Genomic DNA, 14,987 nt, shown 5'->3' with positions numbered 1-14,987 from the left:
GGCTCGGGATTGTGTTTGAGAGATGCCTCTTGCTGGATGCAGGCAGACTCATTGTGCTGACACAACCAGAAAATTGTGGAGAACTCCTTATTAAACCTTTTGTAACATATCTCTGATTCATTCCATTAGTCAAAGAGCTTGCCAGTCCCATTTAAAGGAAAATTAAATGATAAATGTGGCAGAGAAAGTTCATGTGTGTCCAGACCATTCTGATAAAATTTTAAAACTCTTTCCTCCCCTCAGAAACCCTGGGTTCATACTGTAGATGTTGCCAATTTTTTGTTGAATAATGGTTGTGGTATCTGCATAATAATTCCTTGATATATAAGCTCCTAGAAGCTTCTCCAACATTACACTATAAATGGTCTGATTTCTACCCAGTTTTTAAATAGGTAAAAAAATGCTATTCCTGAACTTGTCTAATTTGTGGGCGTTCAACACATGGTCCTCAAATCTCCAAGCTGTGACTCTCCAGAGCAGTTCTGTTAAAAACAAGAGCATTTGACTGTGAGTTGAAAGTCTGCTTGAGCTGTGTTTGTCATTTGTACATGAAGATGTTGAGTTGGTTTGGGAGACATGAGTCAGTTTGGGGATGGGCAAAGGGAGACATCCTGCATAGCTTCATTTTGTGCTTCTTCTGAGACCCCAAGAGCGTTTAGTTGGTGTTGCTGCCTCTTGGTTTCAGTTGCTGCCTTAAAAGGAAGGCATTTGTTCAGTGAAATGGTACATGATATTAGTGCAGGAGTGTCACTTTAGGAGAGTCAGGACTATACTATAAATTCAGATCTTGCTGCTCTGAAAATGTCCTCAGTGTTAAAACTGAGAAGCTTGACAGTATTTTGGGACTTCTGGCAAGGCTTTGAATTCCTAGCTTGGTTGCTGTATAGCATGACTCCTCAGCAAGGCAACGAGCTCTCCAGCAAACTGGTTTGAACAACTCCTGCATCTTCACTCACTCAAAAGAAACCCAAACGTAGCAAATTTCAGTGAAAGTAAATGTAGGTATACATTTCAATTTTTAAAAGTATCAGATCATCTTCAAATTTACTTCCAGAGGAGCTTTGCTAAGATACAGTGCAATGTTTGACCCTGGATAAAAAAACCAACAAACAATCCTGAACTATATCCACTCCTTCTACGTACTGTCCCTGTGAGATCAGAAGTCTGTTTCTTTCATGCTCTCTTAATTACTCAATTATTACTGTAGGTTGCAGACTTGCAAGTCAGATTTCATTCTGGTTATCATGTTTTCAGATTCAGATTTGCTTCAGGTAGAAGTCTTTGTTTGGCTTGTTGTTTTGCTGTGCTTAATACTTCAGCATCTCTGCTCTGATCACATTGTGATTGTTAGATGCTAGCTGTTACCCAGATTGAGTGTTTGTTATCATATTTGGCACATCTACTTGGAAAAAGCCCAAAACAAAATGAATACACACTCTTTAACCAATAAGGAATTCCCATCTAGGAAAACATTTCCCTTCCTTAGTGTTTTTGCACAGTTTATTTCAATTAACATCTGCAAATAAATTTCCCATTCCAACTCTGATCAAAGTCCTTCTCTGTCTCTTCTTGGTAAGGTTTTCCTAATTGGAAGTCTAAGATTCTGAAAGTCATCCAGTTCTCCTTCCATGCCTTTGCTTTTTATGTGGATTTAGATGTCAGCAAAGATTGTTAATGAACTCTCTTTGGAGACTCAAAATCATTGCTGCCACTAATATCACCTTCAACTTATTCTGTTGTATTATGCAAAATGTCAAAATGTGACATTTTTAATCCCTACCTGTTTTCTTACTTCAATCTTTGTTAATATTATTATTTCATTAATGTTGTAACCAAATTTTTCAGCACTATAATTTCAAAAACCAGCTTTCTATGATTTTATAGTCTGAATAAAATTGACACTTGAGTTTGTGGACAGTATTTTTTTCCTTAAATGTTCCTGGGATATTTTTTGTTTCAAGATAATTGGATTTGAGAATTCAGCCTGCACTGGAAATTTAGTCTAATTCTTTAAAACCAAAAAGGTTTAAAATTTCCTGGCTGCTTCTTTTTATACAGGAAGGGAGCCTGAAACCACAATGTTTCAAAATGTCAGCTTTGATCATTTTTCAGATGTCTAAAGAAATAGAAAATGCTATAAAGTGTAGTAACTGAATTAGTGCAGGGTGAAGGGATATTATTTATTTTATACAAATGTGGCAAATAGTTTAGCTGATATTAATCCAAAAGCATTCCTTGATTTGTTTACTACTGATTTAAAAAAAATATCTCAGTATTTCCACATTTGGAAACAGTATTTGGAAAGGTTTGCCAAGTGTAGATCATGGCAATGTTTTTCTCTTCGCAACTGCCATTCCTTGTGCTATAACATTATCTGGGGGCTCAGGATGACACTGAAGCCAAATGGTACTGAAGGCTGGATCAGGAACTTTTGCCAAGAGGCTTTTCTGGCGCAGTGGATGTTCAGGCAGGAAAGCTCAGGCAGAGGAATGCTGGCTTGCCCAGCACTCTGCATGTGGAATAGATGTCAGCCCTGGGCTCGCTCTGCTATGGGACTGCAGAGTCAGGCTCAGACTGGAGCATGAGTGAATGATGGACATGGAGATGTAGCTGCAGTTGGCCATACAGCTTTTGTTTCCTTGGTGCCATTTAGGAGCTTGGTTTCTTGGGTACTTTTGGAAGCTGCAGATCCATGGATTTGGAATAGTGTGTTGAGATAAGGAGATGGGAATTATGTGGTGGATTATGCAAGGGGGTAGCCTGAACAGCCCAGCTTTCACACTGCTGCTGTGCTGTCTGAATGAGCTGACTCAGCTGAAGACTGACATTTTCAGAGGCTCTTGTCCCTCCACGCTGTCACTGGGGCCCTGTTTGCTCCCTGCTGGCAGTGGCTGCATTCTGCTCTTGCTAACACTGAAAACCCTCACAGGAGAACGTGAAGTTTCTGCCACCATTATTTAAAGTGCCATCATGTCAGCTGTCTTGCTTTTGGAAGAATGGTCTTTTTGGTGCCTAAAACCCCCTCTGCAGTGTAGCCCTGTGGTGACCATGCTGCCTGAGCTTGGCCCTTGCCTGTGGCTGCCGTGGTGGTGGCTGGAGCTGAGCTGGGCTCTGCTGCCACGTAAAGGCTGCAGTGCAGTACAGCAGCAGCTGCTGGGGCCCCGCCAGTGACAGAGCCCTGGGCAGCTGGGCAGCTCCTTGGCATCAGAAATTGTGCTCTTGGTCACCATAAATGTCCCCCAGTTCTTTGTGTCCCAGCTGGTCATGGTCTGTGGGGTTCAGAGAGCAGCTCTCCCTCAGAGACCTTCAGCGGCTTTCTGGAGAGCAGGTGTGTTATCCTCCTTCAGCTGGGATCAACACACAAGGAGCTGAAACACCAGGTCCTTTCCAACTTCCATTTTCCCAAAAGGACACCCTGTGGCCTTTAGATGAGGCCAAAGCAAGAAGCTTGAGTTCTCCATCCCAATGCTGAAAACCAGAGCACCTTCTCGTGTGCCAGGACCTGGCTTTTACTGTTTCCACACTTGTCAATAATAAAAACCCACCTAAAACCAGAATGGATAACATAAAAAATGTGCACCAATAAAATCTAAAAACTAAAAAAAGAGCAACACTAATTGCTAGGGAATGTGCTGTAATATATTCAAAGGCACATGGATGTGTTAGGCATGAGGTGTCTCTATGGTTTCTACTGCACCAGAATTCTCCTCTGATGAGATAAGAATGGGACAAATGGGTTGGACCATGGTTATCAAGTGTGTTTCTCATGAACTTTGTAATAGGTCTTGAAGATGACCAGAGCACTGCCAGTGTAATCCTTAAGAGAAGTGAGACCAGTGAGCTCTAAAAATGGAGTTTACCAGATGTCAGGAATGATATGGGAAGTAGCAGCATAAGTGGAATTGTGCTGCCTTGTGTCTGGAGGTTCATGGTGTCCTAGAAGTAAGATGAGCAAGAGAGAGCACCTGCACTCCATGGACTCAGTGGACAGGTTTTAAAGGCACAGCAGCAGGTGAGCACAGAGCTGGGGGCTGAGAAATGGAGTGTTTTGAGAAATGCCATTTGTGGAATCAGCATCTCTCAGTGGTAGCATGGAGGAAGGGTAGGGTGGCTGTGGTACTTGCACTCCCAGCTGGGAGAGTACCTCCCTTGTGGCACTTCTGGTGGTTTTTTTCCCCCATAATTGAGGTGGTGGAGGCGAGAAAGAAAAAAATTGGTCTGGCACACCATCCTTGGAGAGGTGTCAGCCCCTGTCCCACGGAACCCATCACTGCAGGGAGCAGCCCATTTTCCAAGTGCACTCAGTGCTCCTTTTAAAAGACATCTTAACATAGGAGATACTTGGAGATACTGCAAATGCACCGTAACTACACCTCTCACAGCTCAAATTCCTGAGCCACCTTTCCCACACTGGTCTTCAAAGGGGAAAAGACAGCACAATTTATCTGAGCATGAAATTGTTAAACTTCAGAACAAATCATCCCAGGCCAGGTTTGAGGCTCATTTGAAATGTGATAATTAGGAATGAAAGAACATTCCCTGTAGACCCAAGTTCTGGAGATGCTGGCACCAGTCCTTTCTTAGGTGAGCTGCTCTGCTCTAGGAGCTTCAGTACCTGCCTCACCATGATTTGTTCTCATTTCCCACGAGGTAGGTGTGTGCATGAACCCTAACAAAGGCTGGTCGCATTTTGTGTCTTTACAGCTTACCTCATGGTGATTTGAAAATATACAGGTAACTTATATTTTGTGGTTTTGAAAGGATGTTCAAGATCTTGTTCTGCAATCCTGCCAGAACTGACAAAAAATAATTGCACTATGACATTATGAGAGCTGTGCGTGCTAAAGGATGGAATGGGAAGATTTGAGGAATATTTTTATTGAACCCTCATCATTTAGCATTTCTCCAAAGAATAAGGGGAAAGGAAAATGTGTTTAATGTGCTATCTATTAGAATGGGACTGCATATAAATGTTCATGTGACTGATCATAAAACAAATGATATTTTAACCCTAAATTTGAGTGAGGGTTACTTGTAGAAGTTAATTTGAAATCATTAACCTAGCTGTAAACAGACTTATTCAAAAATTAATTAAACTCCTATCTGATTTAGCTTGCTTACAAATTTCAAGCTACAACTCAATCAGGACAAAAAAAAGAAGTTGAAGAAAAATGCTGGCAAATATGTAATTTATATGACCACATCCTTGCTTTTGACCCAGCAGAAAAAGTTTTTGAGGATAAGTATAGAGCTCTTGAGAAAAATTATTTGAGGATCTCTGGAGAGAAACAAATATAAAGTTAGTTTAGTTCAGATTGCATAGTAAGGAGGTCTGAGATGAGATCACTGTGTGAAGCTGACTTCCAGAGTGCATTACAAATGGGACAATAAATAAATGGAGGGATGGAAATTATTAGTGGGAGACCTGCATGTTGGGGTTTTATTTCACTTATGAGTAGAGCCAATACAATTTTAAAACTCAGAGTTTTGAGAAAAACATTTTAAAATTAACTTCATTATTCTACCTGAAGAATCCAAATTAAAGCAAAAACTATGCAGAACCAGCTGTGGAGTCAGAGAGTTCAGTCTGTTGTTTTGGTGGCCTCTGTTTCCAGCATGAGAGCTCTGTGCTTCCCATCCTGCCCATCCAGCTTTCCCAGCCACGTGTTCAGCTCCTCTCTCCCTTCCACCCAGAATTATGGATTACTGCTGTGCCAGCCAAAGTGGGAGATGACAGCCATGCTCCTCTTCCTCAGAGTTTAGCTTTCTGACCATGTGAGGACATACCAAGCATCTGGTTTGTGCATGTGTGCAGCAGGTGGGGGTGGAAGATGCTCAGGAGGTGCTCAGCATTGGCTGAAGGATGGCACAGCCCTTCAGGGAGTGCAAGGAGCAGCTTCCAGCACCAGGGGGGCTTGTTGGCTGCAGCATCCTGAAAAGCCAAGCCTTTTGCAGTGGCACATTCATGGGAATGCACATCTCTTCTAAAGCACTGACCTTTAACTGCCAAAAAATGGAACAGATCAACAAAACTGAGGCCCAAATTTATGAAAAGACAGCAGAAGTTTCCCTTGCATCTCCATGTATCCCAGTTCCCAGTGAAGCCAGAGGCCTAATATATATAGCTTAAATATCCCAAAGGCTGAAACTTGCACACATAAATTGTTTTTTGAAAGGTAAGCAACAGTTTATTTCTTTTAGTAACCTCCACAGCCCTCCTATAAATGAGAATTATCTTAGAGCAGCTGTTCTTGCATTCAGTCATGTGTTGGCTGTTGTGAATGCCATATTTCAGAATTAATAGCACACCTGCTTCCAGATGGAGAGAAATTAGGTGTCACACAGTTTGGGCCATGTGCTTTCCTGTCTTAATACTCAGAGAGATTGTGAAAGTATTCTGAGACTGCTTCATTATAGCACCACCCCCAGCAAAGATCTGTTTTTATATGGACTCACTTCTGCATTCCCAGGGGTGAGATGATTTCCAAGGGACTGATCTGTGTTGGATGAACACAGCAGAATTTTTATGAAATCACTTGCCCTGATTCTGCCTGAAAATAACTGAGTGATGTCAGCCAGGACAATGAAAAGACAAAACCCAACTGTAATCTGTTCTGATGATACCACATTTACCATGTTTCACCCTATTTAGCATGTCCTGATTGCATTTCCAATAAATGTAGCTACCAAGTTATCTCTATTCAGAGTATTTACAGGCTGCTTATTAGAAAATGAATTCTTAGTGTTTCCTTTGTCTCCATGGTAGCTCTGACAAAGGTCTGATTAAACTCAGAAGCAACTTTCATGCTTTCAACTACTGGTTTCCTGTAAGACAGCAATTACCAACCTTCTCTCTGTATAATTACTTAGCATACAATTGCTATACTTACCATTGTCTTATGCAGAATTTTCAGCCAAAATTCACCTTTGATAATGCTATTTTCCTATAGTATCAGCTGTTTCCCTGTAATAACTAGAAATTGTTTTGATTATTCTGTTGCACTCTGTGTTGATGCAGCAGAAAATGGCCTTGCTCCCATTGGCTCCTCTGTCTGTTCTTCCAGCTGTTTTCCTTGATGCCATCCCAGATGCTTGCTTCCCTATGACAGAGATTTATTTGTGGTTTTACTTATTTGTTAAATGTTAAATGTCTGACTTCAGGGCTGATCCTCTACTGCAATATAAATGAGACATAACTAGGTATTATATGTACCTAAATAACCTCTAATTAAAAATCCTTTGGTATTCTCAACTCATTAGAGCAGAGCATCAGCCTTCTTGATCTTGATAATCTGCCATTCTCTGAGTGAGTTAGTTGTGTTTGAGGGCTATCCTGTAACAAGCAAGGAGTCTAAATCTTCTCAGGGCTTAGGTCTGTGTTACTCCCAGTTGTGTCATCCATCATGTTACCAGGAATTGGCTGCTAATGCAGAAGAATAAAGATTGTTTCCAATGGCTAGCTCAAAACAAGAAAAAAAAAAAAAAAGATAGAGTTCAGGGGAGAGGAATGAGAATTGGAATTGCATGAGCCAAAAAGAAGAAACAGAAGAGATGGATGGATTCAGATCACAACTAAGTTTATCTCCAGGCACTTTTATTGTTTCAGGAGCACATTCCCTGAAAGGAGGGATGGAAGTAGTACCATTACCTCACAATAGGCAAACCAGGCTGCAGAAGATGGTAGGGACTCTGTTAGGTAATTCTGCATCTGTACAGAAAAAATTAGGCAACAGCTTGTTTTTTCATATTTGTGTTTCTTAAACTGCCGGTGATTGCCTATGAAGGCTTTTGTAATTCCTGAAAAACTGAAAACATGAGCAAAACTAGAAGAAGGAATACATTTTATCAGAAACAGATTCTAAAATCTTGATTCTAGCAATGCATGACTCCTTTCTACAGCCAGTCTAATTCCTTGTCTCAAAAAGAGACAGGGCTGCGTGGTAAATGAGATGCAGGAGAACTGCTTGACACACAGTGGCAAGACCTGATTTAAGCACAAAAGAAGATAATGTTGTTCTTTTGTGTGCTGAGGCATTTTATGCAAGGGCTGTGAGGAACAGTTTTATAATGTGGAATTTTTTAATGTAGCTGTTGCTGGCTGTGGGAGGAGCACCCTGTTCTGTGATCTGTGCAGAGCTCATACCCAGATCCCTGGTCTCTGAGGAGGCACTGCTTTGCTTACAGTATTTTGAGTGTTTGACATGCCTATGGAGCAAATGCAGCTAATATTGAATAAAGGAAGCTGCTGAGGCAAGTTAAACTTATGTAGGAAAAAAAAAACCTAATAAGCCCTCTACTTTGAGGGAGAATGCAACTGTAATTTGTTGAATAGGTTTTTGTTCTTTTAAAATAGAAGATCTAAAGAAAAAAGAGCAAGTTCATTTGCTAAAAGCTGCAAAAGTCTTTAGGAGGACTAGGAATTTGCAGCATATTTCAAATGTCTCAGCTGCAATTCAGAGCTTTAAAGGACACTGTCTCTGGCCCAAGTAAGGAATGGGGCATCCCTGTTCATTGGGTGGAAGGGGTAGGGTGAGTCAGGATTATGCTCCATGCCAAATGAGAATACATTCTTTGGAAGAGTGCTCTCCTAGCAGCTGTAGAGAAACAAGAAATGCTGCAGCAGGGCTCCACATGTGGAGCAGGAAATGGCTGGCCTTGTTCATCACACAACAATTGTTTTTTGCTTCAGGATAAGAAGACTGATTTGCTTGTGGAGACAGCTGAGCCTAAAAGGATCATACATACTGTCTTCCCTAAAGGAAATGAGTAGGAGAGGGCAGCTTGTCATAGAAGGAAGTCTCCACTTCTATGCATATATTTGTGCAAGGAGGAGAGAAAGTATGTTCCCCAAAAAAGGCTTCATGAAAAATTCCAAAGAGACATATTATCCCAGAGCCAGTTAAAACCATCCAGCTTAACTTCTGAATAAAATAAATTTGTAGTGTTCCCCTCCAAGAAAGATTTCAGGACAGCATATGGAATAAATGGTTAAAGAACACTGTGAACAAGGAGTCAAAAGTATCAGCAGTCTGAAATTATTGTGTTTATAGGGTTTATTTCTGTATTTCTGGGCATTACTATTTGACCTTTGACCACTGCCCACCTATCAGCAGTGAACCCTACTCTGTCCCTATCTTCTGTCACTCAGTCACCCCATTTGAGGAGGGTGTCCATAGCAAGCTGTGTCTGTGCAGTAATGTCTGTTTTAGTGGGGTTGGCTTTTTTTTGCAAGCCTTTCCAGTCAGGCCAGGAGCACCCCATTGTGCCAAGTAGTGAGATAAACCAGATGAAAAGAGTGACTGCACTCAGCAGAGCACCTCCCAGGAAAGCTGGGCCATTCATCCTGCTGATGGCATGAGGAATTTGCAGCAGTGCAGAGGTTCTGCTTATGGAGCTTGTTGGCCAAAGCCATAGGTCATCACTCTGGAAGTCTGAACTTGCAGACCCTCATTCTCTGTGCCAGTTTTAATTTCTCTGCCCTTGGTTTTGAGACGTCATCTCATATTGTACAATAACAGATCATTAGCTCTCTGAATGGAAACTTTCTACCACCTGCTTGTTTTTACAGTTCCACTTCCTCTCTATTTCACTTACTGACTTTATTCCCAAAAGTATGATTGCCCTTTCTGTCCTGTCATAGAAAGTAAAGGAAGAGAACAAACAAGTAAAAATGCTTGAATGCAACAGGGAGAAGACTGGGGACAGAGCTGTTGTGTCTGCAGTTTGCAGCCCATAAGAAATATGTCAGGTTGAATGCTGAACACCAGGTTGATTGGTGTTAAGCAATGAGCACAAGTTAAAAAGTGAGCTTTCCCAAGCTTGGTGCTTTGCTCTTTGCCATTTATTGATTCTTTGAGTACAAACACACAAATTGGATTCAATGTGTGGTTGGCCAAGCTAAAAAAGTGAAGGACCACTGTGCCTTACTTCCCACTACTGTAGACAGGGGTAATGATATTTTACTCTATGCTCTAGATTTTCTGTTAAGACATTCTTGTGGAAAAAGCCAGGTGGGAAGAGTAAAATGATTTTTTTTACCTACAGGAGAGCTTTGAAGGGTCAGGATCTGGAGTCATTTTATCAGCTATAACAGTGTAGTTAGAATGTCACATGAAAGAACATTTCACCTAAAAGCATGATTTTTCCACTTAGAAAAAGCCTTCCACTCAGAAGGTTTGAGTGCAATTACATCAAGGTATATTTCTGTTTGAAACTCTATCAGAAGTTTATAGTAGGTGAGAAATTACAGCAAGCAACACTCTAAAGAAAGACAGAAGAAGTGTTCTTTTAATGATTTTTTTTTTTTATGCAGGCATCTCTCTGTGTAGTTTCTGGACCAAGGTTTCATACTTGAACAACTTTTTCAGGAAAAATTAATGAGAAATCTGTGTTTTATAGCAATACTCAATCACAGTATGAATTCAGTTAGTTTGAGCATGCCAGGATAGATTGAGAAGGAATTCAGACACTTTTATCGGACCTGCAAGACAGGGGCATCATCCTACCAGAGATTGTTTGAAATTCTAATGTGATGTTCCTGCTGATGCTGTGTGTCATGTGTGGAGAATACAAACTGCTTTGTGATGATGGGATTTGGGGGCATAACAGTTTCCTGTCCCAAAGGAACTTGGATATGTCTTCTTACTTTGTCCCAATGTGCAGCTCAAATGTGGTTTCCTTTTTTTAGAGGACAAGAAAGTTCCTGTTGTATAAATTCCTGTTGCAAGTCTCCTTGTATTTTTTCAGTCGCTGTTAGGGACAGCTTTGAGGAGCAGTGAATTACATACAATATGATGGACACCATGGCCCATCTTTGACTGAGGTAAAGGGAAAGAGCTACCACACCCCTGCTGAAATTCATGAGAAGCAGATTACCAGGGATGCTGGTGATGATTGTATGTTTCAACTCGGATTTAAATCCATGCTTCATGAAAGTACAATAAGAGATTATTAGTTGCATTTTGGTTAATATTCCTTGTGCTACATAAGCAAAGTTGGTTTGTAGATCAGAAAAACAAAGCTAAAACCTAGGGAAAAGCAAAGTATGTGTATGCAAAGTCATATCTAAAGCTGATATTTGCTGGGAACAAACCTCCTTACTGATTTCTGTCTTGCTGTGGTTATAGGATAGATATTGAAACCCATGCTTTGCTCTCAAATTTAATTCTGAAGTATCAGTCTGGCTTTCCCTCACCTCTCTATTTCTCAATATTTGGGTCTTGATCTTGAGGCATGAAAGGCTTGAAGGCTGTTCATAGCTTAGCCAAGCCCCCCTCTGTACAAGGCTGTCCAGACAGGTTAAGAGCATCTTCAGAACCCACCAAAAGGCTTTCATTCAAAAGGAAGAACATAGATTCTATATAGGCTGTTATTAATTCTTTACCCCATTCCTTAGCCATTCTTTATATGCCTAGAGAAACTTTGTTGAGCCAAGAGTTTTATTCCTGAGAGAGAACATAGTGAAAAGATTCTTCACCCAAGCTTGACTGTTATTGCTGCATTTTATTCCTCTCACCCCAAAACACTGTAAACTCTTGTTGATGCTCCCTGGACCATCTCTGGATTATCTGTCCTCAGCATTTTCTAGACATGTGCCCAAGAGTTTTTTGGTAGCCTCCATAATCTGAGTAATGCCTTCTAAATATTTGAGCTAGCAGGCTGGGCTGGGAGCAGGTGTGTATGTTCCTTCTTCCCAACCAGCTTCCCTCTTGTTTATTCGGAGTTTCTTATCTTTGACATTGTTTTGCTTTCCTGTGAGGTTTTGGGTTTGGTTTTTTTTAAGCTATCTATAGTGTGGTTTATTCCATGGTAGCCCATTACAAATAAACACATCAAGAATGTGCCTTATTAGGAAAACAATTCAATTCCTGGGCTCCTGTGGACTCATTTGAAAATTAAAACCCTGCAGAGTGTTTTTAATTAAGCAGATGAGTCTACCTTCTTATATCAAAACAGCATCAAAAAGGAAATCAAAGAATTCACAAGTTCTGATTCAGCATCCAGCTGTCACTAAGCATTTTAATGATTTTCTGTTAGCTGTCCTCCTTTAAAAATTTTTGGCAGAATTTCTTCTCCCTTCTGACACAGTTAAAACACAGTTCTATGTGCAATAATATATACAAATAGTCTCTCTTGTGTTGATCAGCAAAATTAATTTCTTCAAAAATTTTTTTCCAAAAATCACTGTAGAGTGTTGGTTTGTTGAGCTTTTTTAAAGGGAAAGCTCTTTTTTTTTTTTCTTTTTTTTTTTACTACTTGACATCTAATTGCTGTCCTTTGAAGGAAAATCAAGAATTTTCCCTCTTTAACAGATAAGAAACTATTAGGGAGCATGTTCAGTCCTGTGTACTTTATTGACATTGGTGTGAAATGAGCAGGTAGGAATTTATCTTGGGGTCATGCTGTTAGGTAAGACTTACATTCTTTATTTTCATAGTGTGATACTTTTCACATAAATTTTCTGATACTTTTCACATAAACTTTTCATCAGTTTTTAATAATAAGAAAGGCCTTAAACTTTCTGCTTAAAAATAATGACTTGACAGGAGAGAAATTGTTCTCTGTCGATGATAGCATTGGTTCTGCCTTCATTTTGGTCCATCATGGCTCTTTTATCTTTTGAGAACAGTTTCCCAGCTTTGCTGTTGGCTTTTCTTTGCTGATATTCTCACCCTCTTCATGATTTAAAACAAAAGAAAGCAACTCACAGAAGCAGCTGGTAATTGTGCCTTTTTTTACTCTTCCCTGTTGTACTTCTACTGAGAGGTGCTTAAACCCTGGCAGAAGATAGGAAACACCATTATTGGAAATGAGACACTGCAGCTTATCAGCAGCTTATCATCTAATGCTTCTAGTCATCCTTCCAGGTTGTTACTCACAAATTACATAAATGTGATTCAACCAATGCTTCTTTAAATAAGGATATACATACATACATATATATATATATATATATATATATATATATATATATACACATACACACACACACATATATATAGATACTCTTCTCTTTCCTGTTGCTTTTCTTGGGGTACATTGCCTGTTCAGAGCTGCCACCACATCCATACAGGAGTAGGATAATGACAGTGTGCTGCCAACCCAGCCTGTGAGGAGGGTCTTCCAGGAGATGCAGCAGCAGTGGGATCACTCTGGATTAGACCTGATCCACTGTGCTTCTGATCCACAAATAGGAACAACTAAATCATGCACACATATTGGTGTATTTTCTACAGCTGGCCACTGTCAACTGGTTAAAAGGCAAGATATCAGATGGTCAATATATGTGGCAACTTCTTTACCCACAAGGAACTCCTGTTGGCTGCCATGTCTTTTGCACACTCACCTCATGTGAATAAATGTCCCAATTCCATTGAAATATGCAGACAAACAGTGCAAGGTAGTAAACTAAAGGCAGACTTATTTCAATATGTAGTTATGGTTGTAATTAAAGAATGCTTAAAACAAAGTCATTATCAAAAAGTTACTCATATATTTTAGACATGATAGATGGGCTTTTTCAAATTTTGGGAGGCAGACAGCTATAAATACATGGGAAAGGTAGAGAAGCTGTTCACCTCCTCCAGGAGAAGGGATCTATTGGGTACTGTGGAGTGGGCTGGTATGACCTGCCTGCAAAGCACCAGATCTGTGCTTAGGGTGTTTTTTTTCTTCATTCCACCTCAGGCCAGCCCTACATAGTACTTATTTTTCTGTGAATAATGCCAAGTGACAGTGGCAGGAGAAGGATTTGGGAATGAGGGACCTGTTGCCATTTCTGTTGTGGCATTTTACATACCTTTTACCCTTCAAGAAAATGTTCTTGTTCACTTACTCTGTGTGACTTTTCTGTAAATTGGAAACCTTATCCAAAAAATGGGCACTGTTAATACACCACAGTTCCACTGAAAACAGCAATGGTCACTGAAGTAGCAGATCCAGGTTAAATAAAGGTTTGCCCTGGGGAAGTGATGTTCCTGCTCTTCAAATACTGCAGCACTGTTCTGGGAATATCATACAGCTCAGAGGGCTTGTTTGTTAGTACAGCACTTTTCACTTTGGCTGCTTTTTGTACAGAGGAGACCTCCAGCAGTTCCTCTGAGATCCTGTGTGTTCCTGGGCTCCCATCACGGGATGTGCCTTGTCAGCCCAGCTGGCACAGGTCTGCTGGATGCACAGAGAACAGCTCTTTCCTGTCTAACTCTGGCTTCACACCTCTTTCCTTGCAGATGTCCACACAGAAGCAGTGCAGGCAGCCCTTGCTAAACATAAAGAAAGGAAAATGGCAGTGCCCATGCCCTCAAAACGACGTTCATTGGTGGTGCAAACATCAATGGATGCCTACACACCTCCAGGTGAGTATCTCTCTATTTTTATGTGAATTTTAAAAATGGTTCTTTGTGCTGCTATGAACTGCTAATCTGTCAGCACAGACAGTAATGGAAATGTCATTTGATGCCCACTGAGCTTAACTGAGGTGTGTTTGAAGAGAAGGTGAACTGAGTAGTGGAAAAGTCAACAGGGACAGTTCATATGATTGCTTTGCCCTTGGTGATACCTTAGTTTGCACTGGTCCTTTTGTGCTTACAAGGACCTAACTATGGCCAACTTGTCATATTTTATGGCAGTCTAAGTTCCTTTCACTTTTCTGGTTTATTCCCCAATAATGTAATGTAACGTTATCTTAGCAATTAGTTGTGCCATTCCTTTTCAAGTTTATCTGCTTTTTTATCTAACTAGACTGTGAAAACACCCCATATCTCATGCTTCTCACTGAATCTGGCTGAGAGTCTCGTTTCACTGAGGATTGGACTTTGTACAATTGGAAAAGTGTCTCACAGACTTTGTGGAGTGAGCTTGGGAAAGTTTTTTTTAATATTCTCTGCTGGCTGGAGATCTTCAGAAGATTCTGTGTTTAACATTATAAAGGAAGACTTTAATTTTAATTATCTTCTTTTTTTTTTGTACAATAATACATACACCATGAC

General features: G+C 40.4%; 1 protein-coding gene across 6 annotated transcripts in view; it reads left to right on the top strand.

Annotated features, from left to right (window-relative positions):
* The window catches only part of DIP2C (disco interacting protein 2 homolog C), a 310,710-nt gene that overhangs the window by 180,315 nt on the left and 115,408 nt on the right, over positions 1-14,987 (top strand). For all 6 annotated transcript variants that reach the window (XM_071428626.1, XM_071428625.1, XM_071428623.1 and 3 more), the window contains one exon: positions 14,229-14,354. In XM_071428626.1, coding sequence (XP_071284727.1) covers positions 14,229-14,354 — 126 coding nt within the window. The remainder of the gene's footprint in view (positions 1-14,228; positions 14,355-14,987) is intronic.

This window comes from Agelaius tricolor, unplaced genomic scaffold, assembly GCF_023055355.1.
Source record: "Agelaius tricolor isolate 1412-34295 unplaced genomic scaffold, bAgeTri1.0.p SCAF_6, whole genome shotgun sequence".
Taxonomy (NCBI): Eukaryota; Metazoa; Chordata; class Aves; order Passeriformes; family Icteridae; genus Agelaius; species Agelaius tricolor.
The sequence above is the reverse complement of the archived record's forward strand: the minus strand, read 5'-3'. Positions and strand labels throughout refer to the sequence as shown.